Below are 18,430 nucleotides of genomic sequence, written 5' to 3'. Positions count from 1 at the left end.
AGAGATCAAGCAAGTTCCATGTATAGGATGACAGATTTACTCAGGACTTACCGACCACTATCTATAAATATATCAGCCAGACAAAGACATCTGCCTCACTTCCTGAGAATGTGTGCACTCTCTGCATGAGCTGCAACTCATTTCAGAGGTTGAAACGCTGTGAAAAGAAGTATTTCCTGGGCATTTAATGTGGTTCTACACTATGCCACTTACTCTTGTATTCTTTGGTATACAGCTGGACAGGTCAATATCCAACACTTTGTGAACATCCTAGGAGTTTCTCAAATAGGTGCAAGGGAAATTGATGTCATTCCAAAACTAGGATTTGAGAATGTCTAACTAAAAGTTAGATAAAAGAGATGGGTTATATTAAATCGAGAGGATGAAGAAGTGAATTTCAGAGTAGGGCCATTGTTTTATCATAGAATCCCTACAGTGCAGAAGAGGCTATTTGGCCCATCAAGTCTGCACTAACTCTCTGACAGAGCATCTTACCCAAGCCCTCTCCCCACCCTACCCCTGTAATCCCACACAGTTTCCATGGCTAATTCATTTTGGGACACTTAGGGACAATTTAGTATGGCCAATCCACCTGTAAATCTTTCAGTTACCAAAGGTGAACGAAAGGCGGAACGATACAGAAGACTGGATTCAGAGGAATAGTGTGTTTGGAAGGGTATATGGTTGGTGGAAATTGTAGTGGAGGAAGGCAATGGAATGGGATTGTAGTCGATGAAGACAAAGAATTTAAATTTCACAGGTTGAAGGACCAGGGACTAGTGTTTCAGTGAATAATGATTCGGAGCTTATCATGGGTAAATGATGGGAAATTTGTAAAAGAAGTGTTAAAGTTACTGAGGTTGGAAGAGATGAAGACCAAAACCATGGATGGCAGTATTTGCTGCTCCGCCACTGAAATCGTTAGCATATCCCCGCTGATGTTGGTGAACCTGCAGCCATTTAACACTCTGAGGAATGTGAATCCATTGCAGACGGGATTTCTGTCCCTCATTCGTAAGTCCTGTCTTAGAGAGTACTTGCCAATCCAATTAACTGGCAGCTCTGTAGTTCCAGCAGTGCCACTGGGGGCAGTGGCCACTACTGGGACTACAAAAATCCCCAGGAACCCAAGACAAAGATAAATCCAGTGGTCTCAGTGCAGGGGCAGGACAGGAGGCCTCAGTTGAGAAGAAGGTGGGGGATCATATTGGACAGGCTGGAGGCGAGGGGACTACTGAGGGGAATGCAGACTGAGGAGTTATGGGGAATCTGATCAGGAAAGGCAACAAGTGATAGGGGAGTCTCCCTGCCTTTCTCTCCGAAGGCCTGAGCAGGGTGAGTGATCTGTAGGATTTTCAAATTTACAATGGTCAGACCTACTGTAAAATTCCAGATGGAACCCCAGGGTGTGGCACAACCCAATCTTTTACAAGTTTATTTAATAGTCACAAGTAGGCTGACATTAACACTGCAATGAAGTTTTGTGAAAATCCCCTAGTTGCCACACTCCAGCGCCTGTTCGGGTACACTGAGGGAGAATTTAGCATGGCCAATGCACCTAACCAGCATGTCTTTCAGACTGTGGGAGGAAACCGGAGCACCCGGAGGAAACCCACGCAGACACAGGGAGAATGTGCAAACTCCACAGGCAGTGACCCAAGCCGGGAATGGAACCTGGGTCCCTGGCACTGTGAGGCAGCCGTACTAACCACAGTGCCACAGTGCCACCGCTCAGCTTCAGAAATACTGCCATCTATATGAATGTGCTTTGCACGACAACCATACCTCAGGAATGCCAGTGATAATGTCTTGTGATCTCCCATGTTTGATAGGCAGTCTGTATGTTTTGGAGGTTGAACAAGGTCGCCTCTTTACATATCAACCTGAAAGGCTGAGATCATTAGGTCAATATTGGCCTTCCAGTGAAAAGCACATTATTACATGAGTAGGCAGATTGGGTCAAAGGTTTATATCATTCAATTCTCATGAAAGACGTGGAATGTTAGCGTCTCCGTAATAAAGTGATTGAGGTCACAGGTCCCGCTAGAGTAGTGTGGGTGGATTCAATAAGTGTGCCAACCCACCCAAAACAAACCTCATTATGTAGCTGTATGATTTCTTGAAACATAAACAAACTATTGTCTTAGAAACCTGCAAGAGGAAGAAGAAACACTCAACACTCGTGTGATTCTGAGCATACTGACCTCAAAAGCAGCCCTGTAACAATTCCAAGAGTTATTTAGCTAAGCTGATAGCGAATCACTTTATTGAATAATTAAAGCGTGCACCTTGAAAGCTCCGGATGGTTTATAAACCATTTTGATTTATGGCATTTTAAAGACTAAGTCTGACTTATGTACTTAAATAACTTGGAAGCAGTTTTACTTTACATTTTAAGGTGCTACCACACTGTTTTCTACAATTGCCAGTCTTGAAAATATGGGCTATTATTCAAACAATGTGCACCCTCCACAACAGTAGGTGTATATATGAGACTGGGGAAACCATTTACTGAGTACATATCTATGGAAATGCTATGGTCGTGTTATAGGCAGTGTGAACTAAACTAAACTAAATACAAAGTCCCTCTAGCCAAAACTATATCCTTGCAGACCAGCTGGAGATGGGTGGGATTATAAGTGGAGAATACTTATAACTTAAATAGAGACCAGTGTTCCACACCTTATGTGCTCCAGTCAGTAGAAATGTGCTTTGCATGACAACCACGGCACGGTAGCACAGTGGTTAGCACTGCTGCTTCACAGCACCAGGGACCTGGGTTCAATTCCCGTCTTGGGTCACTGTGTGTGTGGAGTTTGCACATTCTCCCCGTGATTGCGTGGGTTTCCTCTGGGTGCTCCGGTTTCCTCCCACAGTCCAAAGATGTGCGGGTTAGGTTGATTGGCAATGCAAAATTTGCCCCTTAAGTGTCCTGGGATGTGTGGATTAGTGGGGTAAATGTTTGGGGCAGTGGAGAATAAGAGGCCTAGGTGGGACTGTTGTCGGCACAGGCTCGATGGGCCGAATGGCCTCCTTCTGAACTGTAGGGTTTCTATGACTATTACACGAGCAGGTGGAATGGGCCAAAGGCATAAATTATTCACTTATGAAAGGAGTGGAACGTTAGCATCTCCGGAATGAAGTGACTGAGGTCACAGACCCTTCGACAAGAGCGTGTTCAAGGAGGGGAAAAAAAATCGGAAATGAACTTTGTGAAGCTGAGTGGTAAGTGGGAATTTGGAATGGAAAAGTGTTGTTAATGGAAGTCTCCAGATCACTGATAGCAGGAAGCCGCAGCGTCTTACACTCGGAGAGGAAGTGGTGGTGCAGGGATTGGAACGTCAAGCAGGTGGGATTTTACAACCTTGCTCGTGCGAGATCGTAAAATCCCGCCTGGGGCCAACGGAGATTTCCGTTCTGTGAGGCGGTAAAATCCCGGCCGTGCATTGTTCCAATACCACTCATAGCTTCACCATGTTCTCCGACAAAGAGGCAGCCATAACCAAAGCCCATGTAGATTCCCACCACAACCTCTTTTATGTGGAGTTAAATGGATTGTCTAACTGAGAGGTGGTTGTGATGGTAGTTGGGGCCATGGAGCCCACAGATCACTTTATTGGGGGAGGTGGAGATTATACAGGAACACAAGAACAGCAGGAGGTCATTTCGTTTCCCCGAGCTTGTTGTGCCACTCAATGAGATTGTGGCTTATTTGTGATCTAACCCCATATAATCGATCTTCACTCCATAAGCCTCAACACATTTGGCTACCAATCTCAGATTTAAAATTGACAACTGATCTTGCATCAACTGCCATTGCAGAAGCAAATATTCCAAATATTTACCCAAAATCCAAGATTACACAAATAGCGAAACTAGTTTCTCTCAATCTACCCTATTAGTTCATAGAAATCATAGAAACCCTACAGTGCAGAAGGCCATTCGGCCCATCGAGTCTGCACCGACCACAAGTTCTGCTCAACAGTGTTAAAACTTCAACCAAATCAACCCTCAACCTTTTACGTTCCAGGGAATATTCCCCTAGTTTGTTTAATTTATCCTCAGTTACACCCCTGGAGTACAGGAATCACTCTAGTAAATCTAAGCTAAATACGCAAGCCCATCATTTCATTTTGTAAGGTAAGGTGCCCGGACCTGCTAGCAGTACTCCAGGGTGTGTTCTAACTAGGGCTTTGTGTACAACAAGCATGAATTCTTCATCCTTGTATTTCAAATCCTCTAGATATAAAGGCAGCCTTGACTATTTGTACCTGCTCATGACATTTTCAATGCAGGAGCCCATAGGACCAATTTGCGGTCTCAGGGCAGGGACACCAGGGGATGCCTGGGGATGGGAGGTGCCGTGATGGCAAGGCCATGTGGAGAGGGTGCCTGATTTGGAATGGTTTAAACTTTATTTATTAGTATCACAAGTAGGGTTACATTAACACTGCAATGAAGTTACTGTGAAAATCCCCTAGATGCCACACTCCAGCGCCTGTTTGGGCACACTGAAGGAGAATTTAGCATGGCTAATGCACCCAGCCAGCATGTCTTTCGGACTGTGGGAGGAAACCAGAGCACCCAGAGGAAACACATGCAGACACGGGGAGAATGTGTAGACTCCACACAAACAGTGACCCAAGCCAGGAATCAAACCTGAGTCACTGGCACTGTGAGGCAGCAGTGCTAACCACTGTGCCACTGGAAAGGGGGCTAGTAAGGGAGGTGCATCCCCCTAGGGATCGTCCTAGGCCTCAACTTTCTCCCATAAAATTGCTAACGGACTGGTGGCAGGTGGAATAATTTCAAGGAACCTGCAGCATTCCCCCCCGCCCCCCCCAAGTCTGCCTGAAAATAAATTCTGCCCAGGAGTTTGATGAATGGTTCACATCTAAAACCTCATGCTGGTGTTTTCCCTTTGCAGATGCTGATTTACTTGCCAACCATTTCCATTTGTTTGATTTCCAGCACGTTGAGATTTTCCTGGATATTTATATCTGAAGAAGGCCAAACAGTAAAAGCATAATAGTCCCAGACAACTATAGGCTGAACTTCCCTTTGAGGGGGAGAGCTGACTGGTGATGATGACCTAACCTGAGGATCACCACACCTCAAGTGAGGAGCAAGGTTCAGAAGGTGGATCTTCATGAATAACCTCAGCCAGTACGAGAATTGAACCCGCACTGTTGGCTGTGCTCTGCATCATGAACCAGCCATCCAGCCAACTGAGCTAAATCAGCCCCCAATCCAAACAGTAATGTTTAGTGAATATTTAAACATAGCTCCATGGAACATCTTTCATATTCTCTTATTTGGAACATGACTGAGATGCTCGTAAAGTGATCAAAAGATCAAAATGACTGTCAATCTGTCTTGAGTTTCTTCGTAATCATTTGTTGGCACTGAATGCTGAAGACGACAATATGACCATCAAGTGAACCATGTAATACCTCGGGGCCTGCAAATATTTACAGGATGGAAACGGATTACATTTCAGTCTTCTATGTGTGAGTAGGAAGGGGGCATGGTAGAACGGTGCAGCTCCTGACCTTATTACAATGCAAAAGTAGGAGACCGTGTGTGGTGTTGTTTAACTAATTTGACAACAACGTGTTCACCAATAGTTTCACAAAAATGTATTCAACTGGACTATATTCCTAAAATGTGCAGATTGGAAAAGGTTGCTCAAACCCTTAGAGAAGAAGCACGTTCTCTTCCAATTACTATAAAATTACAACATATATTTGCTTTGGATGAATCTACACAGTATAATATTTATTAGGACAAAGAAGTGATGGCTTCAGACACCAGAGTAAGGAAGTTCACTTTCCCTAATTAGTCATAAAAACGGAACCACAAATTGGTTGCTACCATCAGCTATCGTTCATTAAACGTTGGGGTGTGAATCACTTATGTCACCACTATAATTACCTGCTTTATTGGATTTAAAGTTAGGCCAGGAGGAGCTGGAAATTGTGCAAAATACTGCATGGCTCCAACTCAGACTTTTAACATCGATTGCATCTGACCCCATCTGATTCAAAGAAAAGTAAAATGTACGTATTTTCTAAAATTGGAAGATATGTATGGGAGAAGCTGCAAGCTGATAAATAAAAGTTGCAAAATAGATGAAAAATCATCACAAAGAAACCATGCTGGTGTTTCCCATTGAAAGAAAATAAAGTCACAGAATTGAAACTCTTTTGGAAGATTTATTTTACACAATTTGACAAGGCAGACAACCATTGAAAAATCAACGTCACCAAACAAGATCCCAATATTTTGGTTTTAAAAGAATAGCCAACACCGTGGGGACTGAGCAGTTTACATACAAAAGGCACAGAAGTGTCGGTTTGAAGTGACATACATAAAATCAATCACTAGAGGCAAAATCATGATTTTATTACCATTCTACAGGTAGTAACACCTTGGCTGGAAATATATTTTTGGCCATTAGGCAGTAGTGCATATTTATTATCTTGTAATGTATAAATCATAATATTTTAACTTTTTACATTGAATATCTTAAATGGAATGTTTTCATAACTGGAATTGTACACTGCATTTAAAGCCAACTATTTAAATAAATGATTAATTTTAATTATTCTCAAACTAAATATGCAACATGGGAACACTTGTGCTTGGAGGTCAAGTCAATGCTGCCTTGCCCCAGTAACACAGAAATTGAAGCCGCACTGTTGCAGCATTTTTATTTAAAAATCAATAATCAAAATGATAGGGTCTTGTAAATTTGTTTCAAAATCACAACTAAAATACATGAGTAAAGATTACGGCAAATGTAATTTAAAATTCTACAGTTCTAGTTCTGCAATTTGCTCACTTGCACCAGCTCATAAAGCTTTGTCTGCACCGATAACAGAAAGTTAAACCATCAGATTAGATGATAAACATCAATGTTATAGAATTCGATTTGTATCTATACTGTAGACTTTTATTATTGGGCAATCACAGGCAAATTTTCAAACTAATATGCATGTAACAAATGGAGCATCAAGTAACCCCTGGTTAGAATACTCACTTTGAAAGTCTTGAGGAATTATTGCTGTGAAAGGTGCATGGAATTATTTGCTGGTTAAGAAAGTTTGTCAACAATGTAATGGGTTTTGTGGTAGTCAAATGATCCATTCAATTCAGCGAACAGCATTATATAGAAGTTTGTAATGCACAAATCAATTCGAAGTATTGGTTTCTTATATATAAGCAGCATTTTTAGGTTTCAATGTAGACCTGAGTTACTCGGACAGATACTTTCCTTGAATTTCTCTGTTATAAAGCTTTTATGTTAGAGATGCACCAGGAATGTATGATATTACAAACAGTGGGTTTCCGAAACGTGTTGCACCTGGTTACATGAATTAAGAGACTCCTGTATTGTCACCCATTAAAAGCACAACTTTGAATCAAGAGGCATCAAAGATTTCACACTAAAACATTCTCAAAAAGCTTTACATCTTGTATCCTATGGAGTCTAAATTTAGATGAAGGCATTTCCTTGAATATGAACCTAACAAAAACAAAATCAAACTTGAAAAGATCCTCAGACCCTTAGAGGCTAGAAGGCATTAATCAGTAATGTCCAACTACAGGCAAAGCAATAGACAGAAGTGGGAAAAAAAAACTGTTTTGCACTTAACCAAAATCATCACGCTGGCTCCAAGTAGGATTTTTCTGCTGGTTTTGTATTAAAAATTTTAGCAGCCTACTCTTGTTAATGTGCTGTATCTGCCGTGCTCGAACCACAAACGTGATGTTAAAAGTTACATCGCAAAGCAGCAAAAAGTTACTTTGAAAATGGAAAGTTGCTCAACCGGGGTTTTTATTTGAAGAGTTTGTTTAAAGTCCCTGATAGTTGTCGAAGAATTACTGGAATAATAATTGGATTGCTATTTTTTTCCTTCACTTTGACTTAAGTGTGTGAGAAAATTAGACAAAGCCATTTGCAGTCTGACTGCCAGAAAATCTATAATCCAAGACATGAAGAAATGAGCTGCAATTATGTTACAATTACTAAAGAAGATGGGGAACCCGAGACTGGGAAATGGGTAAAGTATCTTAGTTTCACAGCAGTTACAGAGCTATAGCTAAGAGTATTTTAAACTGGGGTTACTGTATTTATTACCTTTTCAGAAATCCAATTAAGTGCAGTGTTAAATAAAACAAAGTAACTCAACAGCCAATGACCCACATGCACCCATTTTCTTGTAAAATATTTTTCTGTATCAACTTCTTAAAATTAGAAATCGAAGCCGAGAACTGTTGAGAACAGCAAGGCAGCTTGGTTCTTGTGTAGAAAGTACAATGGCAGAAATCTGTTTTGGTCCAATACTGTGATATGTTTTCCTTAAAAAAGCAATACAATTGACATTTTCCATATCTCTGTGACCCTGCCATTGACTGTGAACTTATATTTGTGTAATTAATGAAGAGGAAAGATTCTAGTATGAATTTGACTGTCAGAATTGCCAGTGTGGATGGTTCATTTGCCATAGAACTTTTTATTCAGGAGGAAAACTAGCAGATTTACGTTGACTTTGGCCTTGCCAAACATCTTCATGACGGCCACACCTTCATACTGCAGCTCCAGCAGGTCCTGCAAAAGAGAAATTCATTCATAAATTCCTTTCAACTCACAAATCAAAAAGGTGCAAAAATGCTATATTGTCCGAGTCTGTCTTGAGAAAATTAAGGCATGCTGGCAGGGAAAATGAAGTTTAGGAAAAGCATGTGACCTCTATAATTTGAACACTGAATTAGGGGGTGAAGAGGGGGTGTTCGAGAGTGGGATAGAGCGTGATGGGGAAAGAGAGAAAGAGATAGGGGAAAGAAGGGGGTCAGAGGGGGAAGAGAGAGTGAGTGAGAGAGAAAAGGTCACACAGACACATATATACACACATTCAACGATTGAGACTAGCTTCATATTGCAGATTTATTTGAATTAAATTCAAATTTCACCAGACACCATGGTGGGATTTGCCATGCCGATGGGGCATCTGAATTATCAGTCCAGTGACATTATCACTACCACCTCCCCCTAAATGATTGAAAGAAACGGAAGAAGAAATTCTCATCTACTTGACAGCTTTAGCTCTAAGGATGCATTAAATTTAAAAAACTGATAGGAAGAATAGACAAAACTAGGTTATCAGCAAGGAAATTGCCTCGGGTGAATGACATGTATCAAAACAGACCTGCAAGTCCCTACATATATTTTTTGTTAATTCATTCACGAGGTGTGGGCATTGCTGGCTCGGCCAGAATTTATTGCCCATTCCTAAATGCCTTCAGAACCACTGCAGTCCACATGGTGTAGGAACAGCCACAGTGCTATTAGGGAGGGAGTTCCAGGATTTTGACTCAGCCACAGTGAAGGAATGGGGATATTGTTCCATGTCAGGATAGTGTGCGACTTTTCCTCCTGATTGTCACTGGTGTTTGCTCAGGCTCCTTGATGGCACACTCAATCAAATTTGGCCTTGATGTCAAGGGACGATACTCTCACCTCACCTCTGGAGTCCATCTCTTTTTTCTATGTTTGGACTAAGACTGTAATGTGGTCAAGAGATGAATGGTCCTGACAGAACCTGAGCTGAGTGTTACTGAGCAGGTTATTGCTGTATAAGTGCTGCTTCATTCCACTGTCAATGACACCGTCCATCACTTTGCTAATCATCAAGAGTAGGTCAAGAGTAGACTCAAGGGACAGTAATTGGTCAGGTTGGATATGACCAGCTTTGTGTGTACAGGACAAACCTGGGCAATTTCCCACATTGTAAGGTAGATGCCAGTGTTGTAGCTGTACGGGAACAGCTTGGTCAGGTGTATGGCTAGTTCTGGAGCACAATTCTTCAGTACTATTGCTGATATGTTGTCAGGGCCCATAGCCTTTGCAGTGTCTTGTGACTTCAGCGATTTCCTGAAATCAATTGGTCTGAATTGAATTGGCTGAAGACTGACATCTGTAAAATTGGGGACCTCTAGAGGAGGCCAAGATGGATCATCCACTTGGCACTTTTGGCTGAAGATGGTTGCAAATGCTTCAGCCTTATCGTTTTACTGATGTGCTGGGCTCCCTCATCATTGACGATGGGAATATTGTGGTTTATACAACTGTTAGTTGTTTAATTGTCCACTAGCAGTCACAACTGGAAGCGGCAGGACTGCAGAGCTTGGATCTCATCCATTGGGTGTGCAATCACTTAGCTGTTTATCGCGTGCTACTTTCATATTTTCTTGCATTACAGCTTCACCAGATTGACATCTCATCTTTAGGCATGCCTTGTATTGCTTCTGGCATGCCCTCCTGCACTCTTTATTGAGCCAAAGATAACTCCCCGACTTGGTGGTGATGGTAGAGTGGGGGATATATCAGGCCATGAGATTTCAGATTGCAGTTTATATGCAATTCTGTTGCTGATGACCCACAGTGCCTCATGGATACCCAGTCTTGAGTTGCCAGATCTGTTCAAAATCAATGCCATCCAGCATGGTGGTAGTGCCACCCCGATATTAATGATGACTTTGCAATGTCGACAGGACTGGGTTTGCCGTTGTTGTTTCTGGTTCCTAGGTCCATGCCGTGAGATCCATCCAGTTTCACTCTTTTTAGACTTTCTAGTGGCTTGATAGGCCATTTAAGAGTTAAACATATTAATGTGGGTCTGGACATGCATGTCGGCCAGAACTGGATGGCAGATTTCCTTCCATAAAGGCCATTAGCGAACCAGATGGGTTTTTAGGACAATTGACAGTGGTTTTAAGATCACCATTACCGATACTGGCTTTTAACTCCAGACTTTTTAAATTCAATTTAAATCGCAATAGCTGCTCTGGTGGGATTTGAACCCGTATCCCCAGAGCATCAGCCTGGCCCAGTGATACTAAAGAACAAAGAACAGTACAGCACAGGAAACAGGCCCTTTGGCCCTCCAAGCCTGTGCTGCTCATTGGTCCAACTAGACCATTCGTTTGTAACCCTCCATTCCCAGACTGCTCATGTGACTATCCAGGTAAGTCTTAAACGATGCCAGCGTGTCTGCCTCCACCACCCTACTTGGCAGCGCATTCCAGGCCCCCACCACTCTGTGTAAAAAACGTCCCTCTGATATCCGAGTTATACCTCGCCCCTCTCACCTTGAGCCCGTGACCCCTCGTGATCGTCACCTTCGACCTGGGAAAAAGCTTCCCACTGTTCACCCTATCTATACCCTTCATAATTTTGTACACCTCTATTAGGTCTCCCCTCATTCTCCTTCTTTCTAGGGAGAACAAGCCCAGTTTACCCAATCTCTCCTCATAGCTAAGACCCTCCACAGCAGGCAACATCCTGGTAAACCTTCTCTGCACTCTCTCTAAAGCCTCCACGTCCTTCTGGTAGTGTGGCGACCAGAACTGGTAGTGCGGCAACTACCGCTACACCACCTCCCTCAAGGGAGGCCTATTATCCATTTGCTTAATAAACAGCTAAATGCAGTATTTGAGAAGATGACCAAGTTTTTGCAAGGGAATAAGATTCAAGTGGCAAGTGAGTTTCCATACAGATACCTTCCTGCTACCAACGAGAGTGGGGAATTTGGCGCTCAGCCAAAACTCCATTCACTCCAGCGGCACCAGAGAATCCCAGCCGCGGGCGAGACTAAAGGTTTTCGGTGAAGACTCTGCACCTTTGTTATTTTCCCTACAGATCTAATTAAGTAGGATTTTGAAGTTAAGGAGCTGTATTACAATTAGACAGGTTCTTAATCCCTAACTACCACTGGTCTGGTGTCAAAGACTAAACCCAGACTCCAGCTGACTTGAGATTTCCTCATTTTTTGAATCTTAAAAGGTATGTATCAATGTACAAAAGGTTTAAATTAAAAAGTAGCTGTAATGTAACAGAGTGTTTTACAAGAAGAGATGCTGAGGAATTTAACAATACATTTGTTACAAAACAAATGGAATCAGTCATACATTTAAAAATGCAGATCTCCAAGAACTAAATCTTATTTTTTAGTCCAAATGCGAACGGAAGCTGCAACCTCACAGTTGTAAGTGGTTTGGAGTGTATTTCTTGAAAGATATATTGGTACATTTTCAGGGTGCTTTAAGGCAGCTAATTTTATAGCTTCTATTTTGGTACAGATACATGTACCTGTTTCATGAACCTATGGGATGTCGGACTCAGTGCTGGTGCTTATCACGGTAGTTTTGACTACCAGTACTTGCATATGATGGAAGTTACTCCCACAATGGTTTACAATATTTCAAAAGTGCAACACGTTGTGCAACTGCCTGGTGATGCATCAAAGTCTTGCCCAGAGCGGAGAAAGCATCTCCATAATTATCCCTCCTGAAACCAAAAGTCTAAAATGAAAATATGCAATCATGAGTCGAGATATTTTCAAACCTTCCAGAAGCTGCTAAATTGTACACAAAATTTGACAGCTTTATTCTCTACCTGAAAATGAAGTTGTACTTTTTCCATCTCTACTCCCATGAACTTGGCCTTGACTTCAAAATCTCCCACTTCCTCACTTGGTGTGATGTCAAAGAGGACATTCTTAAACCTAACAAAACAAATGAAGCAGAATTGGGAGATTAAATAAACTCAATAACCATCAGGGTTAATTCAAAATGAGGAGGAGATTGCAGCATTTTAATAGCATCACTAGAATTGGCACGACATTCAGATAAATTCTACGATTCTCGTCTATAAAGAAAGATTCATCTACAAGTATTCATCTTTAAACTTACAAAACAAAAATCTCTGGTGCCAGTGAAAGCATCAACTCTGGCGAATCTTAAAAAAAGGACAGGTTCAGCTAATCTAGGTACCACACTTTACTCAGACATCAAGGCCTTTGCGAGGTAATGAAGGAAATTTACCAGAACGGTTCTGGATGAAGAGCGATTAGAGAAACTGGAATGATTCTCCTTGGAGCAGAGGTGGATAAGGAGAGAGATTTAATGGGGGAACTTAAAATTTTGAGGGGTTTTGACAGAGTAAATGAGAAGCTGTTTCCATTAATGTGGGTCAATGAATTACAAATTTAAGAAAGCACAAGAACCAGAGCAGACAAGAGGACAATTTATTTTTAAACACAAATGAGTCATAAAATGGAATGCATTGTCAGAAAAGGTGATGGGAGCAGATTCAATGGCAACTTTCAAAAAGGAAGTGGATAAATATATGAAAAAAAGGGTTGTGAAGGAAGGGTGGTGAAGGGAGAATTGGCCTGAGGCACAAATGGCTGTAACAGCTCCCCAACGCACTATAAATATCTACCATTCTTTCTTTTTATTGATAAACCTCAAAGCTATTTAATGCAGATACCTATATGTAATATTCCAAATTATAGCTTCATGATTTATTCCACTCTGCTTTTGTTTCCCAAATTTGGACCAAAGTAATAGGCAGGGGGAAAATAGAGCACTTTAATAAATAAAGTTTAAAAGTAACAGTCACAATTTGTTTACCAATTATCTACACCAGTCCTGTTTTAGGGCAGAACGGTGGCACAGTTGTTAGGGACCAAGTTCAATTCCAGCCTTGGGTGACTGCCTGCATGGAGTCACATTCTCCCCATGTCTGCATGGGTTTCCTCCAGGTGTTCTGGTTTCCTCCCACAGTCCAAAGACCTGCTGGTTAGGTGGATTGGCCATGCTAAATTGCCGTTTAGTGTTGGGGGATTAGCAGGGTAAATATGTGGGGTTGCGGGCATAGGTCGGATTGTTGTCGGTGCAGACTCGATAGGCTGAGTGGCCTCTTTCTGCACTATAGGGATTCTATGATTTATAAATGTAACTTCCTCCTTCCCCTTGAGTATGTGAGTATGAGAGCACTCTGAAGAGAGGCAATGTTTCGATACAAAACATGACCCACATAAGTTCTGACTCAGACAAGCTGCAGCAAGTACGTGCACTCAACCATGACGCAACTTCCTGGATATAAATTCTCACTAAAGCAACCACTGTTGTACGGATTGGTCATATTAGTCATTGGCCACAGCACCCACTCTAACTGAGCAATACATTAGTACATCAGGGGGACGGGAGATGTACTTCTCTGAACTGTTTACAACTGAGTGCAGATTGATAAAATGCAGTCTTGAAGCCATCAGCAGAAATCATTCAGTGCTTTCAGTTAATAGAAAAGTACAAATTATTTTTCTGCCGTTATAATTGCTCCCGTTGATGTCCATCATCCTTCAGAAGGATGCAAACTCAGAAATTCGAGCTAACAAAATGACAGGTGGAAGTTGCACTGAGAAGTAATTAAATTATTATGCTTCAAACTACATCATAGGTTACTGTGGTATTTTACAATCATTGTTCATTAGTTCCTAATTGTATCAAGTTGCTAGTAAACATGCAGATATCTAGGCAGTTAGATAGCACAGTACTGTAATATTTCACAGTAGGCTAATAATTTAGTATTCTTTTCAATAAGGTTTCTGTTACTCACTGATTGGATTGAAGTCCTTCAATTTCCAGTATAACACCTTTCTCGTGCAGGCGAGCTGCTGTGTAGCGCAAAGTCGACTGCTTCATTTTTCTGTTACCTTTTTCTTCTCCTTTTCCATCCAACTTTATTGATCGCCGGGCATTTCTGAAATTTACCCAAGAAAATCCTTCACAATCTGACCATCTACGCGGCTCATAAAGTACTCACTGGAGATCAAATTGAGGTATACAAAATGATAAAAGGTACGGATAAAGTAAACATGGAGCGGATACCTCCTCTTGTGGGGCATTCTAGGACGAGAGGTCATAGTCTTAGGATAAGGGGTAGCAAATTTAAAACAGATTTGAGGAGAAACTACTTCTCCCAAAGGGTTGTGAATCTGTGGAATTCACTACCCCAAAGTGCGGTGGATGCTGGGACAGTGAGCAAATTTGAGGAGTAAGACAGATTTTTAATTGGTAATGGGTTGAAGGTTTATGGGGGGGGGGCGGGGAGAAGGCGGGTAAATGGGGATGAGGAACATATCAGCCATGATCGAATGGCGGAGCAGACTTGATAGGCCGAATGGCCTAATTCTGCTCCTATATCTTATGAACTTATGAATTTATAAGATTGTTCGAAGGTTAAGCTTATATGGTTTACTGAACTACAGTTTAAAGTTTAATTATTAGTGTCACAAGTAGGCTTACATTAACACTGCAATGAAGTTACTGTGAAAATCCCCCAGTCGCCACACTCTGGTGCCTGTTTGGCCACGCTGAGGGAGAATTTAGCATGGCCAATACACCTAACCAGCATGGGTCCCTGGCACCGTGAGGCAGCAGTGCGAACCACTGTGCCGCCCAATATAGCTTACTGAATTAAACCATATAATTTGCTTACTTTCTTGTCAAGTTGTCCAGACAGGTTTTAATATAGGTATTGTAATAATTATTCTGTTCTTCATAAAACTTGGCCTTGGAATTAAGTGCACTCAATGTTTGCTGCAACTTTACGAGTTCAGCCTTGCGACGCTGTCGGTACCTTCGCTGGTTTCGAATATCCTGAAAAAGAAAAGTTCTTTCCAGTTGATACAGATGACTTGCCTTTTAAAGAACCCTCACCCAACTTTAACACAGATATATCCAAAATTGAATTTTAATTGGATCATTGCAGGACGGCAGACATTTTCAAATATGACTCTATTTGGTGGACAAAGGAATTTTTCAACCGAAATGAACTTGACAATTTCAAGCAGTGACCTACAATATTAACAAAAGCAATCCTTAGGCAGTAGTCAGGAAGCCCTGGGGTCAGTAATGTGGGTTAATGTGCAGGCAAGAAAACCTCAATTAAATAACAAACTTTTTTGCTCCATACCTTTGCAATATCGTTTATCAGCTCCTGATATTTATTTGTCGATGAGACCAGGCCAGCCTGTTCCAGTGTCCGAAGGTTCCTCTGGATTTTCCTTTTCTTCTGTTCAATTGGGAGTTGCCCATCTTCAAGGATAGACTGACTGTGTTTCATTTTGTCAGGAACTTTGGAATCCAGTAGGGCACGCTTCTCAACCACCTTCAAGTGATTGGCTTCCTAATGAGTCGCACAAAAGATTCAAATCAGCGGACAATAAGTACACAAGACCATGCAGGTATATAACTATTCTGCTAAAATGCCCAGCGAAACTAATCTGCGAACCATTTGCATTCACTCAGCACCGAAACAATCTCCAGTTGTTCTGTGATCTATAAATCTCTTAGAGACAAATATCACATTGAAAATATTTAGCTTATCCACTGTAAATGGTCATTTTTCCACAAGAGTAAGGTGAAAACAGCTTGTGTTATATCAACAATTCCACAGATTCAGGACGCCCTAAGTTACCATGGAAACCAGCCCTCGCATTCTTTTAGAACGACATCACTACAAAGATGCCATCTAGCTTATTATAGAATTAAAGGCAAACTACAGTCATACAATTCTAACAGGCAACAAGTGTTACATTTATTATGCTCCTTTTCATTGGTCTCTCTCATTTCTTTCTGCTCATTAAGGTCCACAGATGTCCATTTTATGTATGGTTTGAACATTAATGGAAAGAAACACAGAAACCTGAAAGGAGAAGTGAAGTCAAAACAGTTTATTGACTAATTCTGTTATCTTAAACAAGAATCGGTAGCAGAAATATGTTATTGTATCTAAACCATGATGGAGAACAGTCCCTTAACACACACACACCCCAACTACAATGGGATAATACCAGATGGAGAAAATATACAAGCACTTGCAATAAGTCCAAACAGTCCAAAGATGTGCGGGTTAGGTTGATTGGCCAGGTTAAAAATTGCCCCTTATCCTGGGATGTGTAGGTTAGAGGGATTAGTGGGTAAATATGTGGGGGTAGGGCCTGGGTGGGATTGTGGTCGGTGCAGACTCGATGGGCCGAATGGCCTCCTTCTGCACTGTAGGGTTTCTATGTTTCTAATAACATTAGTGCAATAACATTGCTGTATTTCCCAAGCGGAAGGCTCTTGTCCCCTGTAATTTTAAAAATTCTTTCATGGGATGTGGGCATCGTTGGCAAAGCCAACATTTGTTGCTCATGCCTAATTGCCCTTGAACTAAACATTTCAGAGGACAGTTAAGAGTCAACCATATTGCTATGAGTCTGAAGTTACATGTAGATCAGACCGGGTAAGGATGGCACATTTCCTTCCCGAAAGGGGTGGAAAAGTGAACCAGACAGGTCTTTGTGATGATCAATCACAGTTCCATGGTCACCATTGCTGAAACTAGCATTATACTCCAGATGTTTTAACTAAATTCAAATTCCGCCAGCTGCCATTGTGGGATTTGAACCCATGCCTCCACCACTCCCACAAAAGCAATAGCCTGGGCCTCTGGATTATTAGTCCAATGACATCATCATTATGTCATCACCTACACCTGTAGAGACTTCATACTCTTTAAGAGCCCTTTAAGCTTAGCTCTCTAGGGGCTATTTGTTCCCATTCTGCTTCAATAATCTCCATCTTTCACTTATTGTGAATGGCAATGCTGCTGCTGGTTGTAGGCAGGCATGTGCAAATCACTGGCTAATGAGGGTAAAGGATATCGCCACAGTGGTGTTCTACCCTTAGATGCTGGGGTTGTGTTTGACCCAGGTGTCCAGATGCTGAGGAAACTGCGGGTCAAACTGAGCAGCCTGCTAGGAATATTTGAGGACAGAAAGAAAATTGCAGTCTATTAGCAGACAAAGGGACATCTGGTAAGTGGGAGGCTTTCAAAAATATGTTAACCAAGGTTCAGGATAAGGACATTCCTTTTAGAGTGAAGGGCGAAGTAGGGAACCTTGGAATGACTTGAGATATTGAAGCCCTGGTCAAGAAGAAGAAGGAGGCACGTGACATGCATAGGCAGCTAGGATCAAGTGGATCCCTTGAAAAGTATAGAGTGTGTTGGAGCAGAATTTTAAAAATCAGGAGGGCAAAAAGAGGATACGAGATTGCTTTGGCAGGAGCATCCAAGGAGCTTCTACACCTACATAAAAGGGAAAAGAGTAACAAGGGAGAGAATAGGGCCTCTTAAGATCAGCAAGATAATCTATGTGCGGATCCACAAGAGATGGGTGCGATCCTAAATGAATATTTCTTAGCAATATTTACTGTTGAGAAAGGCATGGAGGTTAGGGAACTTGGGGAAATAAATAATGATAACTTAAGGAGTGTACATATTCCAGAGGTGGTGGTGCTGGAAGTCTTAAAGTGTTTCAAGGTCGAGGCTGGGGGGGGGGGGGGGGGGGGGGGAATTGCGGGTCCCCTAGCAGACATATTTGAATCATCAACAGCAACAGGTGAAGTGCCTGAAGATTGGAGAGTAGCAAATGTTGTGCCTTTGTTTAAAAAGGCCTGCAGGGAAAAGCCTAGGAACTGCAGACTGGTGAGCCTCACGTCTGTAGTGGGCAATTTGTTAGAAGGTATCTGA

The 18,430-nt window shown here is 41.8% G+C and overlaps 1 protein-coding gene across 1 annotated transcript in view; it reads right to left on the bottom strand.

Moving 5' to 3' along the window:
• Nucleotides 1–7,599: 7,599 nt before the first annotated feature.
• The window catches only part of iqgap2 (IQ motif containing GTPase activating protein 2), a 354,173-nt gene continuing 343,342 nt past the window's right edge, over nt 7,600–18,430 (bottom strand). The window contains exons 34-38 of the mRNA XM_078214942.1: nt 15,827–16,039; nt 15,350–15,510; nt 14,468–14,611; nt 12,461–12,569; nt 7,600–8,614 (exon numbers count right to left, since the gene is read on the bottom strand). Of these exons, the coding sequence (XP_078071068.1) occupies nt 8,501–8,614; nt 12,461–12,569; nt 14,468–14,611; nt 15,350–15,510; nt 15,827–16,039 (741 nt within the window). The 3' untranslated portion in view covers nt 7,600–8,500. The remainder of the gene's footprint in view (nt 8,615–12,460; nt 12,570–14,467; nt 14,612–15,349; nt 15,511–15,826; nt 16,040–18,430) is intronic.

This window comes from Mustelus asterias, chromosome 6, assembly GCF_964213995.1.
Source record: "Mustelus asterias chromosome 6, sMusAst1.hap1.1, whole genome shotgun sequence".
Classification (NCBI taxonomy): domain Eukaryota; kingdom Metazoa; phylum Chordata; class Chondrichthyes; order Carcharhiniformes; family Triakidae; genus Mustelus; species Mustelus asterias.
The sequence above is the reverse complement of the archived record's forward strand: the minus strand, read 5'-3'. Positions and strand labels throughout refer to the sequence as shown.